A 17,543-nucleotide genomic window follows, 5' to 3' on the forward strand; every position below is an offset into this window, starting at 1 on the left:
TACAGAAACAGGATGTGATTGAGTTTCCCATCACTGCAAAGGGCTCCCATGCTGCCAGTGTCACAAGTGATGCAGGTTTTCAGGCAGGTGGCCACTGCAGGAGGGCTCAACTACACCAAATGGAATGCAAAGCTTTGCTTTCAAATGTAATTCACTCCTTATTTCCAGGGGAAAAACAAAAAAGCAAAAATGAAGTACTAGGGAAAATACTCTTACCATCTGACACAGCTGGTCTTAGTAAAGAGAGTAAGAGGAAACTTTCATGCTAGAAAATCTCTGACATTTAATATCAGGGCCATAAAAAACTCAGAAAGTACCCTAAGTGTTGAGAAAAACAATGTGCAGTCCACTGAGATCTTCCAACACAGGCAGAACCTGAGGTAAAATCATAAAAAACTCAAGTCCAAGCACAGAGCCCAGTGAAAGCACTTCCCTTTTCTCCAGCCAGAGTTGCCTCATATCACAGCTGCAGTGGAAGGAGCCTTTCAATACACCACAGCAATCAGAACCAGAGCGGGCCACTACGATTTTTTGCTTCTCCGCAAATGCCACAATTGATAAACAGCACAATTTCCAGCTTCCCTACAAAAAAGCAAGATGTTCTGCAGCATGGTGAACAAGCAGTGAATGCTGTATACATGTCCATTTTAAGAAGTCATTTACCAATATGTGTCATTGCACAATATGACATCTGGGTGTGAGTTTCAGGTTTTCTGCATTCTGCACAGTAAGAAATGGTTTATTTTGGTGACTCAAGTGCACCCCTCTCCTTGTTTCTTATTCTATCCCTGTTTATCATTTACAAGACTACCTCAAACTTTACTTCACCCTTTGAATTTCCACTACAAAGTTAACAACTGATTATGATTCCAGTGCAAGATAAATATACAATTCACAGAAGAACAAAATTCTGTGAATATTACTTTATGCTACATTTCAACAACAACAAAAAAAATCAGGAATTTGTTTCACCATCAACTCCTAATATTTCCATACAGCAGTGTATCATGCAAGACATTCAGTAAGTGTCAGCCACTGTGATTAAAAACTAGGTTACTGCAGCCTTCACTGGATACACAGGAAGGGGACACAGAGGAAAGGGTGGCTAATCTAATAATTCACACAAAGGAGCAAAGGTCACAGATGGATCATTACCCCTTGAAGACAAGAAGCAATTACTTTTATAACAAAGATGAATTTCAACATTAATAATAATAATAAGATAATAATTGCTTTTAAAGAGTATGTCACAGAAAAATAGTGGAGGCTTCTTAACATTATTATGGTGAGTACTCACGCACATATTAAAAACTTAAACAAGATTTTATTGTTTACTGAACCTTCCCTCCTTCAGACAAATTTGTAAATAGCCTTTTCTGAGCTACTCCTTTTCCACTTCTTTAAAACAGGTTACAACATTACTGTTACAGAAATCTAATATTTCTGATTAATAATCCATTAAATGCATGCTCTAGGTATTTGCAAAAACCATACAGTATCTTACAGTTGTAAGGAATTAATGAGTTGGTTGTACATCTAATTCTACAATATCTTGGCAGTTTACTCTAGGGTCACAGATAAAAGTCTGTTACTCTTATTCCATGAGGACCTTTCTCTCTTGATGAAAAGTTCAGCAAGAAGTAGACCTAACAGTATGCATAATACAAAAATGTTGCTGTATAGAGCCAATAACAGTTTTCATATGCCTAATATATCAATTGCCATGTTTTACTGAGTATGGGACATGATGAGAATGAGGTTCTAAAAGAGCTATTGAAAGCCATTGTGTCTTAATCTGTTTCTCTAATATTTTGAGAAATTGAGGTTTAAAGTGTGTCCAGACATGGATTTCAGCTTAAACTCCCCTGAACCAGGCAGCCTTAACATAAACCTCATTACCTATGCAATGTAAATACTACCTAAATAATGTCATCATATGCAAGAGCTGCACGACTTTCAGTTGCTATTTACAATGTCTGCTTTCAGGACACAAATCTTGCTAACTTTTTAAGAAAAAAATCATCATGCTCTGTAAAATATAGACCAGGAGCACTGTTAACCATTTACATGCCTTTAAAACCCCCCTTCTAAAACTCCAAAACTTTTCCACGGTTCTCAATCTTTTTAAGGTTGTTGTATTCTTTAAAAAAAAATGTCTCTCCCTTATATACCAGAAAGATCCTAAGGTAGCCATGAAGGCCACCTGAAACCTGTTGACAAGGATGGGGAGGAACCAAGAATGGGTGGGTTTTGCCCAAGAGGGTGATGTGGAAAAAGATAAGCTGATATCTTTCACATTATTACTTTGTTAGGGAGACTATGTCACATTGCTCACCCATGCTCATCTTAATAGGTAAATTTTCTCTGCTTGCAGCCTCCACAAGGTGTCTCCTGGCCTCCATCACAGCCTCCTTTTGTTTGAGGTTCATGAAAGACTCCCAGAGAGCTTTGGCAGCTGGATCACTGTAAGAAAATGACACGACTATAGTAAACATTGCTTGAATAATGGAGTAAACTTACATCAACATTTATGTTTTGAGATGAATGCTTCTACTTACTAATCTCTCAGGTAGGGAGGATACAAGCAAAAATAAAGTGATATAAAATCTTGACTATTCTTAGCAGAACAGTTGCTACAGTTTTACAGAAAAGCTAGATTTTTTTGCTACCAATTACAAAGCATTGGAATTCACATATAATAAATAAGCATGTCATTCTAAAAGTAACCACTACTGTTCAACCATGAGAATATCAGAAACAGTCCAAACTTCTTCAGTTACTAAAAAGCTATGGAAAGGATGGGCTCTAACATCCCCATGAGAGTTTATATCCCAAAGTTGGCACTCCCAGTGCTGAAGGCTGCTGTCATAATTTTGATGAACTACTGTCACGTTGAGTTTCATGGATTCTCCGTAAGTGAAACGAATAATCCAGAGCAGAAATTAACTGTCCTTATGATTTCTGCAATTACAGATTTCCTTTTTGTTGTTGTTGCTGCTAAACTTATATTAGGCATTTGTGTAGCTCATCTGCACTCAGCTCCCTGTCAGTCTTCTCCTTCCTCCAGGACACTGCAGTTGTTGCTAGTGTGAATGAATTCAGTGTTCTCTCAGTGGTAAGGGAGGACAGGGCAGGAAAATCCCTTGCTTGGGGCTAAAGCCACACATTGGGATTAACTATGTTGATTTTTTTTTTTTTAATGTATTTTTTGTTTTAAAGGAAAAGCTTCCGTCTGTTTTCTCCTCAGGAGACATTTAACTCCTAAAGGCATTTTGATGTCATTTACAACATGCTTATAAACATGCCAAAACAAGCTTTGTTTCACGGAAATAAAAATCCGTAATAATTCATTTGATACCATTCCAGAGCAGCTGTTCTTATGTTCTGCTGCAACAGCAGGGCTGTATTGAGCAAATCTGTACTGTCTTCCAAACCAGGTAAGAGGATCACCAAGCCCCACTTCTGACATCCAAGCAACCCACATCCTCTGTCAAAGCCTGAGTGGGTGCAAGGACTGTGGGAAAAAGGTTGAGTTATCCTTCTTCTGAACAGATCACAAATGAATAGGAAGTGCAAATTTTACCCTACTGCCATGAGTGACAAAGAAAAAAATAAAAATCAGATGACCTAACACAGTCTTTCCATTTCTCTTTCATACAGTGCCACTTGACCTCCTTCTAAACACAGAGGCAGCAGGCAGCACCTCCCAAAAGCAGCTGGGGCACCTGCAGCAGCTCCCTCACCTCCATCATCAAGTGCAATCTGAGCACTGCTGCTGTGACTTTTCATGGACAGCAGCTCCAAGAAGATTACTCACAAGAAAAACTACAGTAATATGTAACATACAATAGTGCAAGAAATGAGAGATTTCCAAAGCAACTGGATGCTTCAATATAATATAAAAATTTCTTTATGGAAAGGGTTGTCAAGCACAGGTACCCCAGGGAAGTGGTGGAGTCACCATACCTGGAAGTGTCCAAAAATTAGGAGAATTGACACCTTGTGGTATGGTTTAGTGGGCATGGGAGTACTCAGTCAAAGGTTGGACTCGATGATCTTGGAGGTCTTTTAATAGCTCTGATTCTGTGATCCTCAGGTATGCTATTTTTACATATTATCTACTAAATCTTCTCCACACCCAACACCACTTGTAAATGCACTGTGTTGATCCTGTTCCCATCACATTCACAGGGGATGTCTCGCTGTGGGATGTCATTTACACCTGGGCCTGAAGTTTGGATTTTATAAGGCCACTGCATTGTCTGATAACTAATCCCTTCCTGAATCTACAGTTCCAATACCAAATCTATAGAGAGCAGGAACTGAACCTGAAACAGCAGTAAGCTAGGTTTAAAAATACTTTTTTCTGTATTTGAAAGAAAAAAAAAAGTAAAATTCCTGTAGAACATCTTTAGCCTGTTCTCAATCTCACAATTCTCATCACCATAAATGTAAGCAGAGTCTCACACAAACAAGATACCAGGAGCTGAGCCTTTCAAATAAAGGAAAAAAAGCAACATAAGGAAGCTAAAATAAAAGCCTATCAGATTTTCCACAGGTTTCTGTAGTCTCATCAATCTCACTCCTATACTTCATAAAGGTACTTAGCAAACAGTAAAGTGTGGAAAACTCATCCTAAAAGCATCTATAGAAGTCAATAGAAGAGTGCATGTGATAAGGTTGCACCATTTTTCCATAATCCTTGCTTGCTGCTCTTCCTTTCCACACCATGTGTGGATCAGTCCTGTCACTTTAGGTGGCAAGTCTTAGAAAGCAACATGTATCATACTATTTTCTATCATCACTACCAGAAGTCCCTGTTTCAGCTGGTACTTCTAATTGTTAATAAACTATAATACCCCTCCAAAATAACAGACCCATTATTTTAAACTAAACAAAGAAACAAAATATTAAGAATGAGTCATACTAATGCTTTAGGAAAGAAAAAAAAGGGAGGGGTGTGGATTTACTTTTTGCTTTTTATATTCTTTCTTCGTCCTTTAGCCACAGTAAGTTTTTCTTTAATCTCAAGAACCAAAGTTTGCAGGACCCCTGAGAGCTGCTTTAATACATCAAAAATAGCAAAAAGCAAAACAACTGTGGTACAGCCTTAAAGGAAAGGAGAGTCAACCACACTCCTGTATGCTACATCTCTGTCATCCAGATTTTCTGTAGACATTTTTTTTCCCACTGCTTTGCAGAATAATTAGTGGTTTAGGTATCATATATATAACTATATATAAGCAGGATGAGGTCAATCTATATCAATAGGTAACACAGTCAACTGATTAGGTCAATCCAGAGCAAACAACTCTTTTTTTTTTAATATAACAGGGAAAAATAGCCACAAAAGTACTTGTATTTTTCCTGCTGCTAACACTTTTCCTGTTCCCCTTCTATTACCCTTTCCAATAAATGTTTTTGCTTTGAAAAACACCCACTCTTAACCTTCATCAGTAACAAGACAGGAATAACTGCTGGGAGTGAGTCAGTAGGACACAGTACAGGGCTCTGGTGTTGCCTCTTGCCTGATCTGAGAAGTTACCACAGCATTTTCCTTTTAGAGGAAAATAAATTATCTTATCTTACCCTTTTGGGGAAACATTTGTCTGCAACTGCCTTCCAGCTCTTGTCATGGTGCCCTTCCCCTCCACTTTTTTCCCATCTGCAGTTCCTCTGCTTTGGTGCAAATGCCTCAATCCAGTGACACTGGTAATCAGTGATTTCTATGGAATCCAGTACCCCAATTCAAATTTCGCCCTTGTCTTGCATTCCTTGACTTCCCAAGAACTATGCATTGGTTTTACACATTATCTTATATTATATAATACACATTGTCTTATAATATATTTTACACATTAAAGTCAACCTTTGCACTCTGAAAGTAGCTTTCTGAAATGAAGAAGTTTTTGGGGTTTTTTTAAATATTCAATGCATTACAAAAACCTTAAAAGATATTGTCTGAATGGTGATGGTTTGCTTAAGAAAAATAGATCCTTTACAGTTACACAACAGTACATCTCAGGAATTCAAAAACACCTTTCAAAATAAATGTCACAAAATTAGGTAAATATTACAGTACACTGTAATATTTACCTAATTTTAATAGAAAAGCACACTGGTGTGCTTTTCTATTACAAAATGTTTTGCAGGGCACAGCAAACCTGACAAAGAGAAGAGAACACTAAAATGCAGGGGCCTTTCCAGAAAATCAGTTTCACCAGCAAGGGTACAGTTTTGCTCACAGATTTGATACCCTGTCCATTTTTTTTATCGCTATAGTCCTTGTATTGTACCTAATCAACCAGTTATATCAGAAAACAGAATTTAATAAAAACAAGCATAGCACTAACTTGGTAGAAAATTTATTAAACAAAAATATCACATTAAGTCCTGAGAAAAAGCGTAAGTCTCTGAAAAGCCCCACTGGACACAATTTACAAAAAGCAACCTTTGACAGACATCTCATAATTGCAAATTTCTCCCTTTCCCTCACAGACAAGCTTTTTTAATGAGACATTCTCTGTTCCGAAATTAATTAAAATTTAAGTGCATATAATTTCTACTTAAAAACAACAATGAAAAAGACTATAAAGAAAGAGGGAGAAATCTAGAAAAATAAAAGATGCAGCTCCTCTACTTCTGGTAATTGCATTCCAGTTTTCAAAGCTGAATCAGGAAGACAGAGGGCAAAAGGACCAAGTAATCAGATCCATAATCTATACAAATCCTAAAATGAGACACCAGCTGGCAATTGTGCCAGGAAAAAGGTGCTGATGAGAACCAGTCAGAGAGACTGGGATGTTCCATGCTGACTAAAGCTTGATGCAGGTGCTTCAAGGAGAGATAGAAAAACAAAGATCAAAATCTTTAATAAAAATATTTAGCCATGAGGTGGCGAACTAGCTGGCTTCTCAAATTTATAATATCCAAAGGAAAGACCACACAATGAAATCTGTTGTTTACAAGATGCAGGGTGGAAAAGCCAAAACCCTGAGCAGAAGTAAGGGTACAGTATGGTAGGCAGGTTTTTTTGGTGATGGTGCACTAGCTTCAGCAATACTTACTCACTGTGGGGGAACTTGCTCTTGTTCCCATGGAACTCCTTTCAGTAACGTGTTCTGATAACTAAACTATTTTGTTTGATCTAGACATTTGCAGGTTCATTATCAAATGCCTAATCTTGCACCAATTAAAATAATTGTGGCTTACTCTCTTGATCCGGTCTGGTCCAGTCCTGCAAGGACAACACTGCCAAGTTTATCTGACAGACAGAAAGTATCCCTATCCCTGATCATCTGTAGGCTTAGAATCAAAGCTATTCATGTTGAACAATTTGGGGAGAACAGGGGAGGTTGGTGGCACTGGGATGTGCTATTACCCAGCTGGAGGCAGTAGTCTGGAAATAGGTGAAATCAAGCACCAGTCAATGGAGAGTAAACTCTCAGAGCAGATGCAAAACTAGAGGCAAGGACAGAAATCTGGGGGCACTTACCCTGAGGGGGCCCAGTGCACAACACCACAATTTACCCTTGGCTGAAATGACATGTGACTTGCTTCATACCACCAGCACAGAAAAATATTTACTTCCCTTACTGCTTCAGGTCTTGTCTATTATTTACAAATTATTAAAATATGGTCTTCCTGGTCTCTAATGCAAGAGCAAAAGGTCAGGAAGTAGTAAGCCTATACTAGAAAATATGTTAATTCAATTACTAAGTGTTCCTCATTCATCATTATGTTTTCAGATGTATGATTAGACCATTCCCAACTCTCCTAACATTTACAGTATTAGTTTGGCAATATATTTCTTCAATCAGCATGAGTAATTAACCAATAAAAACAAGTCAAACACTCTTGTCCAAGCAGCATACCATAATCACCAGAATTATCAACCACATATGTAGTCTCTGGCAAGCTATTGCAAATTATCATGATGTGATCTAATTTCCAGTCAAGGAAGATAAAAGTGACATGTATATTATCTATTACTGGATTTTTGTCTGGACTTCTTTGCCTAACAGGACAAATTCAGGTCATCATGTTTTCTCCTTATAAAACATTGGCATTTTTTTCAGTTACATGAAGGCCCTGCCATGCCCCCAGGCTTACTGAAAAACAGGTCAAAAGTCTCTTCCATAACCCTTTCAAAGACCAAATTGAGAAATCAGTATCTACATACAGTTTCCTTTGCAGGTTTCCTGTAGCTTAAATGAAGGAAGAAAAAGATGACTTGTACAGTTTTATTTTGGTTTTAAACCTCTTGGCATCACGTGGAAGCACAGCCTATATCACAACATCACAAACAGCAAAGAACCAGGTGGAGGACATCATATGAGCAAGATGCTAATAAGGAAGAAAGAATAAGCAAATGTTCTTATTTAGACACCTGGCAAAGGACATGGGATTTCAAACAGTAACTTGCTGACATAGGCTCTGAATAGAAGACAGAAAATAACTGAGTGGGCTTCAAAAATTAATCAACCAAAATGACAGAATTTCAGCATAACAAAGTAGTCGTGTTTATACTTTCACAGATAAAAAAAATCAGAAGGAAAATTGTGGTAGTCTCAACACGTGACAGATTCTGTGGTTATTGTACCAGCAAAGCTTTCACCTTTCATCTATATAGCTTTACAACTCAGCTGCATCTGTATATTTTCACAAGAGGAAGGGAGAAGGGAAAAATTCAGTAAAGATTAAATTAGAGGGTCGTTAATACCACAAAGCTGCCCAAAACTGAGTGACTGCTAAAAAAAACGGGTGTGCTGCCAAATATTGCCTTTGCAATAACACATTTCTTTAAAGACAACACAACACCCACATTAAGTGCACAGCACTTCAAAAAACACCACCAGGTGGTCAGAAGACCATTACTATGAAGGACAAATCCATTGCTGCAATATGTCATTTGAATACTGATGAAACAAAAAGAAGCACAAGCCTGTGATAAGATGCAAAGATTTGGCTTTGAGCCTGGAGCAAAGGGCCAGGTATCAAGAGACATCCTCCCTCCTCCAACTGCCCCATGGTTTCAGAGGCAGCAGAGGCTGCACCAGATGTGCTGTGGATTCCTGGGGACAAGCGCCAGCCTGACAACGTGGTGGGGACAGCATATCCCTGACTGCACCCCACCACACACACAGCTGCCCTCCACTGGAAACAACCAACAACATCTGGAACAGCCTCCCTGGAACAGCAGCTCCTCCAACAACAGGGATTGTGTGGACATGCTGTGGGGAATACCAGGTGGATGAGAAGAGCTCCACACTGTCATGTTCCCAGAAACAGCTGGGCTCAGAGAATGAAGCTACTCTTCATTTCACCCTTCTGAAAGTCTCCAAACAGCTCCAACATAATTTATCTAAAATTTTCCATATAGAAACAGCTATCAGTATTTCCAGGAGCTCAGTCTCTATGATGGCTGCAATTTGAGCACATCCCAAGCATGTGCTCTTGATGGGCTAGGCCAATGTGTGTTCAACTAAAGAGTAACCAAGACTTTACTCAGAGAAAAATGCAAAATCCACAAAATTTTTGTTTTCAAATTAATGTAAGTTGCACATTCCCAGAAGGGACTAACAGTATTTCTAAGAAAGCAAAATAACATTAAGTTTTAAAATGGTTCCTAGCAGTGGGCTGTCCTTGTGCTGTTGAACATTTTGTACAGTTGGCAGATCTGCTCAGCCTAATTAAATGCATTTCAGACAGTAGAAACTGGAACTATATTCCAATCCATCCTAACCTTAGAAAAAAAACATTCAAAAAAGCTAATATCATCTTGGTAGTGTGCTTGCAGAAAACTGCAGGAGAATGAAAATTACCACCTCTGCCATAGATTAGCAAACATTTTGCAAAATGGCATAACACACAAAGCCTTTTAAAAAACAAGTTCTTTGCAGCCCTTCAACTTAGAACATTATTCTCACATCCTCGCTTAGATGCATGTTAAAATGGTTCCATGTATTGGTTTTTATGATTACAACATGAAGCAAATAGTACCAAAAAAAAGTGTCCAACAGCCAACATTAAAGAACATAAATATGTTCCTGAATAATTTAATGGTTATTTCCCAGTTTCACTCCAAGCCCTCAAGCCACTCGGTGGGTGTAATCTGTCCTAGACTCAACTGTGGCTGTATACTTTGGCACTGAGTCAAAACAGAGAGGTTATTGTTTGATTTATATGCCAAGGGCCTCTCAGATAAAGGGCTAATGGCAGGCTGATAGCTTCAGCCTTTGCATATGGTGTTTATACAGACCCTTCTTTCCCCTCCCTCCTCTCTGTGTATACTCCAGGAAGGCTGTGTCACATCAAGATCAAGTTAATTAATTAACTCATACTAGCATAATTTGATTGATAAAACAATTGATTCACTAAAGGTCACACAGAATGCTGTTAAAACACCAACCTTTCTGCCTCAACTGCACAAGGTTTTGAGACTTGCATTTTTCCATGCTGCAAACAGGAATTTTAAAGAAATAATCTCACTAGAAAAATAGATGAAAGAAGAAATTAATCTGTCAATCAAAGTGTACTGCAAAGTTCAGAAAATAATCAGTGCTTCATAAGATACTTAAGCAAAAGCTAAATCACATCCTACAACAGAAAGGATCATGTAAATGAATTCTCTATATTGTTAGTTCTGCAAACTATTGAGCTTCCCCCAAAAGAAAACTAGAGGTCTTGCATATCTGATATACTTTGCTCTTTAGTATATCCAAACTAGGGGTATTTCCTAGTATATAAGCTTCTATACTGTTTAAATACTTCAGAACACAGTCCTGTATGGCCAAGCTATTATTTATTAGATTTTAGGGAACTTCATCATCAAATTATACAGGAATTACTTTTCTGCAAGACAAATGCACCATCAATTTTTAATTAAAAAATACAATCTAATTTTAAACATACAGACAAAAATCATTACAGTAAGACTAAATATTTAAGAGCCTTTTGTCACCAATTTATTTAAAAACACTTTTTTAAACAACAGACATATAAAAAAGAAGCTGCCGGGCATTTTAAAAGCAGTTCTAAAATAATATTTAAAATGTTGCAAATCAGCTTGCAGCCTTCACCAAGGCTGAAGCATTTTGAGCAAAACTGGGAGCTGCTTATCAGCCACCAGTTTTACAATGGATTCTCCTCTGGACTATGTGAAATATCTGTGGTAATAAAAAAGGTGACAAGGAGTTTGTTAGTTCACTGTATATTGTTCAATATCCAAGTGGCCATACCAAGGAAGTACAGTATTCACTGCACTAACACAGTAGATTCATTCATAAAAAGGCAAGATGTGCCAATAGCAGTCAAGAATTTCTTAATATTTTGCCTCCTCCCCTGATTTTACTTTGGCATGGGTCTCCTTGTGCCAGTAATACTGACCCAGCATACAGAATCACTCTGCAAACCAAACAAGGAGCAAAGAACTTCCTTTGCCTGCTCCTTGACATCTGGGAGGTGCTGCCAGGCAGTTCCACAGGATACAGCCCACGTTTTCCTTCATTACTGGTTTGTCTACAGCTGACTCAACAGGGCCATAAAAAACCCCAACAGGCAGAGCATTCTTTGAAAGCTCTGGTTCACAAAAGAAGGGTACATTGTGGAGTGCACCAGGGGAAAGTTGGTTAAAACACACCAATAAGACAAGGAACAGTTACTGTACACAAGTCATTGTATTCAAGCCATGATATTTAGCTTCACAGAAGCATACCTACAGATATGGACACATCAGGGCAATGCCAGTCAAGTAAACTTCAATTTTGCAATCATTTTCAGACATGGGATCATAAAACAGATTGTTGCTTACTATGAGGAGAAAAGAAACTCACAAGAAGACGACTCACAAGACACAACCAGTGACTAAGACCAACAGTATTAGGAAAGTGTTCTTTGAATTTGTTATTGAACATGAGAGATTAAGTTTCTGTTTATCTTACATAGAAGCATATGGAAGTATGAGACAGGATTTTTACAAACTTAGTAGCAAGGTCTAAAATATGCTGAGAACACCAAAAATCAAAAAATTTATTTCAGACAGACAAAAATTGTGAAGAGAGGGATATCAAGCAAGTTTTTAAACATCATCGTAATTTTAAGTTGCAAAACTGCTGTTTTGTAGAAATTATAAACTACTATGTTCCAAGAAAACCATGACCACTATATGCCAAACCAGGAAGAAATATGCTCCCTGTTATCAGCAGAGCATGGGAGAACTTAAAAATAAACATTTCAGGAGGTACTTATAAACACAACCAAGACAGCAACCCCAAGATGTCACAAAACTTCTCTGTTTACCTACAGTTCCTTGCTTTGGGATGAATTCCTTTTCCTTCCTTTATAGATAATGGAAAGTAAATCAGACTCTTAACATTTGACATATTTTTGGTCCCACAGGTGAGCTGAATTACAATAAAATTTAATAAATAGTTATTAAAAGGCTGGCAAGGATTCAGTTCACATCAGGAATTGATTAAAAAGAAGGGAAACAAAACCTCCCAGCAAAAGTAAATGATAACATAGCATTCCACATTTTCCCTTTTTTTTCTTAAATAAAAAATGAAAGAGAAACTTAAGTATTTGTCTCATTCATATATCTACTTTACAGATGGCCATACTTCTAAATTACAATATGCACACAAGTCTGATGAGTGTGGTCAACCACCATCTGAAACATGTTCATCTCTTGCCAAACCGACCATCTTCAGTTTTATCAAACATTTCCTCGATCCAAGCATCATGTAAAATTGTAAGGACAAGTATTTTAATCACAGTCTTGTTTCATGTGGATCTAAATATAGATGTATTTGTATATATATATATATATATATATATATATATATATATATGCTGTGATACACATACAGTAAGTATTTTGGCTTCAGAAAGCCAAAAAGTTTAACATACACACTTAAACATCTATGACACAAAACAACTTTACTTGCTAATAACCACATGCAGGAGACAATGCAGCTGTGCACGAATGATGTTATGAAAAAGTAATGCAACTCTACTCATTGCTTCCAATATCAAAGAATTACAGCGTAAACCAATGACACCAGTGTGCATTAAACCATGACAGCAGAGAAATAATGCCTGCACTGTATTTTACCATAATACAAGTCATACAAGTCAGCACAAATGCATGCGTGCACAGGTACACACAGAGTACCTGAAAATTGCTTAACAAATCTTCTTATTCTATTTTGCTTCATCTTAATAGTAAAAGAAATTTTTTACAGAAATTTTGCTTCATCTTAATAGTAAAACAGTTAGTGAAAAAAATCTTATAAAATATCCAGAGCTTTTTTGCTTTTTTATGTAGCATTTTATATATATATATATATATATGTGTGTGTGTGTGTGTGTCTGTCTTTTTTTTGTCTAATAATTTGGTCACAATAATCCTCTAGCCAGATGGCAAACACAGCACTTTCCTGTGTTAAAAAAGAAAATTGCAGTCCAACAAACAGCTTGGGGATCTATGGGTTCTCATCCCTTTTGAGTTCTGTTTATTCTAGCTATTCCCAAGATCATTAATATCCATTTGAACCTGTAAACTTGAAGGTCAACAAAAGGTGAAACATAAGGAAGTAATATAATATGGAATATTCAACTAGATTATATATTATGAAACATTAACACAGTTTCCTTAAACCATACTTCAATTTTTTTTCCCTTAGTAGTAGAAAAGATGGGAAGATAATCTCCATATTAAGCCATTAAGAGTTTAATTTGGAGGATTTACAGAATGATGAACAATTTTTTTTTTTTTGTTAGTAATTTTAAATTAACTAACTCCGCCTTTCCAGAAAACGCTATGGAATCAGAATGAAATGAGCAGAAAAAATAGTTATCAAATAGTCCAGAGATGGAATAAAAATACACACCCCAAATTGGATAATATTATATAAATATCTTACCACTGTCACAAGCAACATGCCTAAGTCTGCAATGATTGTTGCTGTTAAGCTACAGTAATTATGTTACAGGCTGTGTTACATGTATAAGCTTGTGACCAGCAGCACTGAGAACGCACAAGCCTTACAAATACAACACCTCTCAAGATCAAGAGGGATCTGTTTGTGGACTAAACATCAAGCAAAATCTCTGCAATTCCTGGACTACCTTTCCTTTCATAGCTATCCTGCAAATGACACATGCCAACACTAACAAAGCTATACATGCAGATAAACCAGATCCCCTCTATTTGTAACATCAGAAGAAAATACTGATATAAATCGTTGTGCCCTACATGGGCTGTGGCATCCAAATACATCAAATCTGTAAAATCAACTGACTAAACAGAAGAAGCTGATAATGCAGGGAAAAACTGCTTGGATCAGGACTCTTTGTCTTCTCTAACTACCCTGTGAAAAGGAGAAGTAGTGCTTAATTCCATAAAGCCCTATTGCCTGCAAATTACAAAATTACTGCATTTAGGTTACTGACCAGTACACCAAAGCTCCCTTTGGAAAATTCTGATTTAAGCATAACACTGTCACACACACACTGGAAGTCATGTAAGTAAGCTGACCTAACTTTCCCACTTCATATGGCAGCTGATACTGCTACAAGGTAATTTCTGCATCAGCTATCAAATGTTTTGGGAGAAAGAAAATTCCTCTAAAGGAGTAAGGCTGCTCTGGTGAACTACTGGAAGAAGCAACAGCACCAGCATGAAATGGCTGGCAAAGAAGCGGGTTCAAGCTAAATAAATTCCTGAACCCAGCTCTACTAACATGCTACAAAATCAACCGCCAGTTTCACATCTTTACATGACTACTGTACAAACTGCAACGTTTTGTGTCATCATGTTTATTGTGGAAGATGTTACCCTGAGGCAAGTCCTGAGGAAACAAAGGCACATTTGGGAAGGAAAGGAGTGTAGGAAAGGAACCCATGCAGAGCTGTCACTGCTTGCCAGGCTGCAGCATGAGTGGAAGGGAAGCATTAGTCACGCAAACAGCCTGAAACAGAAGCCATGCCTGGCAACTGTATCAACAAGAAACAGCATCATCCTTGCCTCAAGTCCTTTTATGACAATTACTTATCTACTTCAAGAACCTCTGAAGTCTATAATCTTGCATGATTCTTACCCTGCAACCAAATGCCTCTGAATGTCTTAAAATGAATTTCAGCGTGTCTTTTTCAAAAGTTGGATTATCTCAAAAACTTTACTGAAAGTATATCAAGAAAAGAGGGATTTTATTAATCTTTTTTTAAGGCTTTTTTTTTTTGATCTACAGCAAGTGTACTTAACAAACAGAAGGTTGGATCATTTTAACCCTACTTGCTGACAGCTGAAGCAGAGTGAGCTAGTAGTTTACTTTGAGGGTAATGGAGAACAAACAAAACACATCTCAGGAAAGTAAGGATGGTTTTGACAGATGCCAACTGATCTCTAGGTCTTACTAATCCTTGAAGTATTAAATCCCACTAAGCTCCATCTTGTATACAGACATGATTTTGAACATGTTCTGTGCAAAGAGAAAAGCAGATTAACTATCCACTGGCCAAAGTGTCCTAGCCCTAAAATGTGGTCAGGACACCTCAAACCAGTTTAACTTTTATCCTTCCTCCAACCCCTAGCTATTCTTTACAAAAATTATGTAATTTAAAACGACATAATACATATTGTTAGAATGCCTATCTGTTAACCAGCTGGTAAGGTTCCTTCCCTTCTGCAATAGCTTCACAGTAGTCATCTCTGCAGAAGAGCCTTTACTACAGGCAACACATTTAGCTATTCTAAAACTTTTCCAATATAAGTAGTACTAAAGCAGATCTTAAACAATTGTGGTGATACTGAGGCACTCTGTGGATAACAATGCAGTACACTCAGACTTGGAAAAACAAGTTTCAGTTCCAACCAAACACATGGTAGTGTTGTCACTTCACAGGTACTCAGGACTAAGCTTCTCTGCATTGACTCAGCATGGGACCAGGTCTAGAAGTGCTCCTTCCTAGTCTTCTCTTGCACCCCCACCCCACAGTCATAATACATTCCTTGGAAGTCTTCAGAGATTTCTCAAAAGGGTCTCCTGTAGAAAGAATAGAAAGGTAAGATGTATAGCCTGGAATAGCATGTGGATTCATTGTCAAGTAGAGTTAAAAGCCAAACAAACAAAAACCCAACAAAAAGCCAAAAATAAGAAGGTTATTCCAGCTGCCCATCACCATTCGAAAGCAGAAGTGACATCTGATCTTTAGACACCAGAGCAACAATTAAATGCAGACTGGTCCAAATAAACAACCAAGCACACCACAGCATTTGGAGGACTGCCAGAAACAAAACAACTGACATCTAGATGAACACTTGCTTCCTTCAAGACAAGCAAATTAAAAAATCACTGAAAAGTGAAATTCTTTCTGTCAGAAGTAGAATTGCTTATTGTGACCTAATCCACCCTGTTTCGCAATTAGCAAATCTGGATATATACTACTTCACAAGGTAAAGGGAACAATGGATGCTGAAAGACTTTCCAGATTTCTCACAGGCCTGTTAGCCCTCTTGCTCACTGTAATAAAACAGGCCATCATTCCAGCCATACCCCAAAATTCACTCTTGCTCCTCTAATAAGTGGCCAGACTCTGCAGGGCGAAGGAAAAAAAGTGCATACAAATAAATTCTTCAAACTTTCTACTCGTAACCATCACTTAACCCCGTCTGAATTTCAACTGGCTGCCTTTTAGTCCAACAAAATGTTTCAGCAAAATGTTTCATTCCTACAAGCTGCAGGACAGCTTATGCAGAATGCCAGACTGAGTTGCTGCATGAATCAACTTAATTGAAAGCTTCTGAGTAGGATTTTGTGCACTACAAGGTACAGCAAAATTCCTGGCAAACATCTCTTTAAAATGTGTATATTAAAGACTTACTTTTCAGGGATTTTAATTTCAGTTTTGGACAAAGCAATGAATTATACTAAATATAAAGTCTGATCCTTACAACAAACATATTGCTTGAGAATATTGCATGTAACACAATAGGTTACTTTAGAACATTCTGCTCTGCATTTTAAAGCTATTGCATAAGGTTATTTTAATAAAAATGATTCCAGGGAAAGAGCAGTTAGTAATGAGGTGCTGACAATTGAATCTACATTTAGGGATTGCACTGGAGTGCCAAGTCCACTTTTACAGATGCGCTGCTTAGCTATCCAGTAGATGTCCTCAGGGCATGTAAGACCAATGTATTTTGAGTCACGTTTGGCAGCAGAGACAGATGAGGCAAGTGAAAACATTTACCAAGAACACATCTGACGTGTGTTTTTCTTATTAGAGAAATGTAAGAAAATAAACCCAGATACCATGGAATGCCAGGAATTCCTTCTCCTCCATGTTTTTGATTTACAAGGCCAATTTTTGGTAGTATCCTTTGACCTCCCTCCCTCATTTCCTTGCCTAAGGCCTGGAGCCATCAATGCAACCTCTTGACCAAGCCATTTTGAGGACTTAATGTACAAAAATACATCTTCATCACAGACAGAAAGACAACTCTTTCCATTAATGACTCAGTTACCACAAAAATCCCTGCT

General features: G+C 37.6%; 1 protein-coding gene across 1 annotated transcript in view; it reads right to left on the bottom strand.

The window, feature by feature from the left end:
* SCFD2 (sec1 family domain containing 2) overlaps positions 1-17,543 on the bottom strand; it is a 328,968-nt gene that overhangs the window by 295,695 nt on the left and 15,730 nt on the right. Inside the window, exon 3 of the mRNA XM_054291689.1 lies at positions 2,336-2,463. Coding sequence (XP_054147664.1) covers positions 2,336-2,463 — 128 coding nt within the window. The remainder of the gene's footprint in view (positions 1-2,335; positions 2,464-17,543) is intronic.

Source organism: Melozone crissalis, unplaced genomic scaffold (assembly GCF_028551555.1).
Source record: "Melozone crissalis strain CALT ecotype California unplaced genomic scaffold, PUWL_Pcris_2 ptg000006l_1, whole genome shotgun sequence".
In the NCBI taxonomy this organism is placed as follows: Eukaryota; Metazoa; Chordata; class Aves; order Passeriformes; family Passerellidae; genus Melozone; species Melozone crissalis.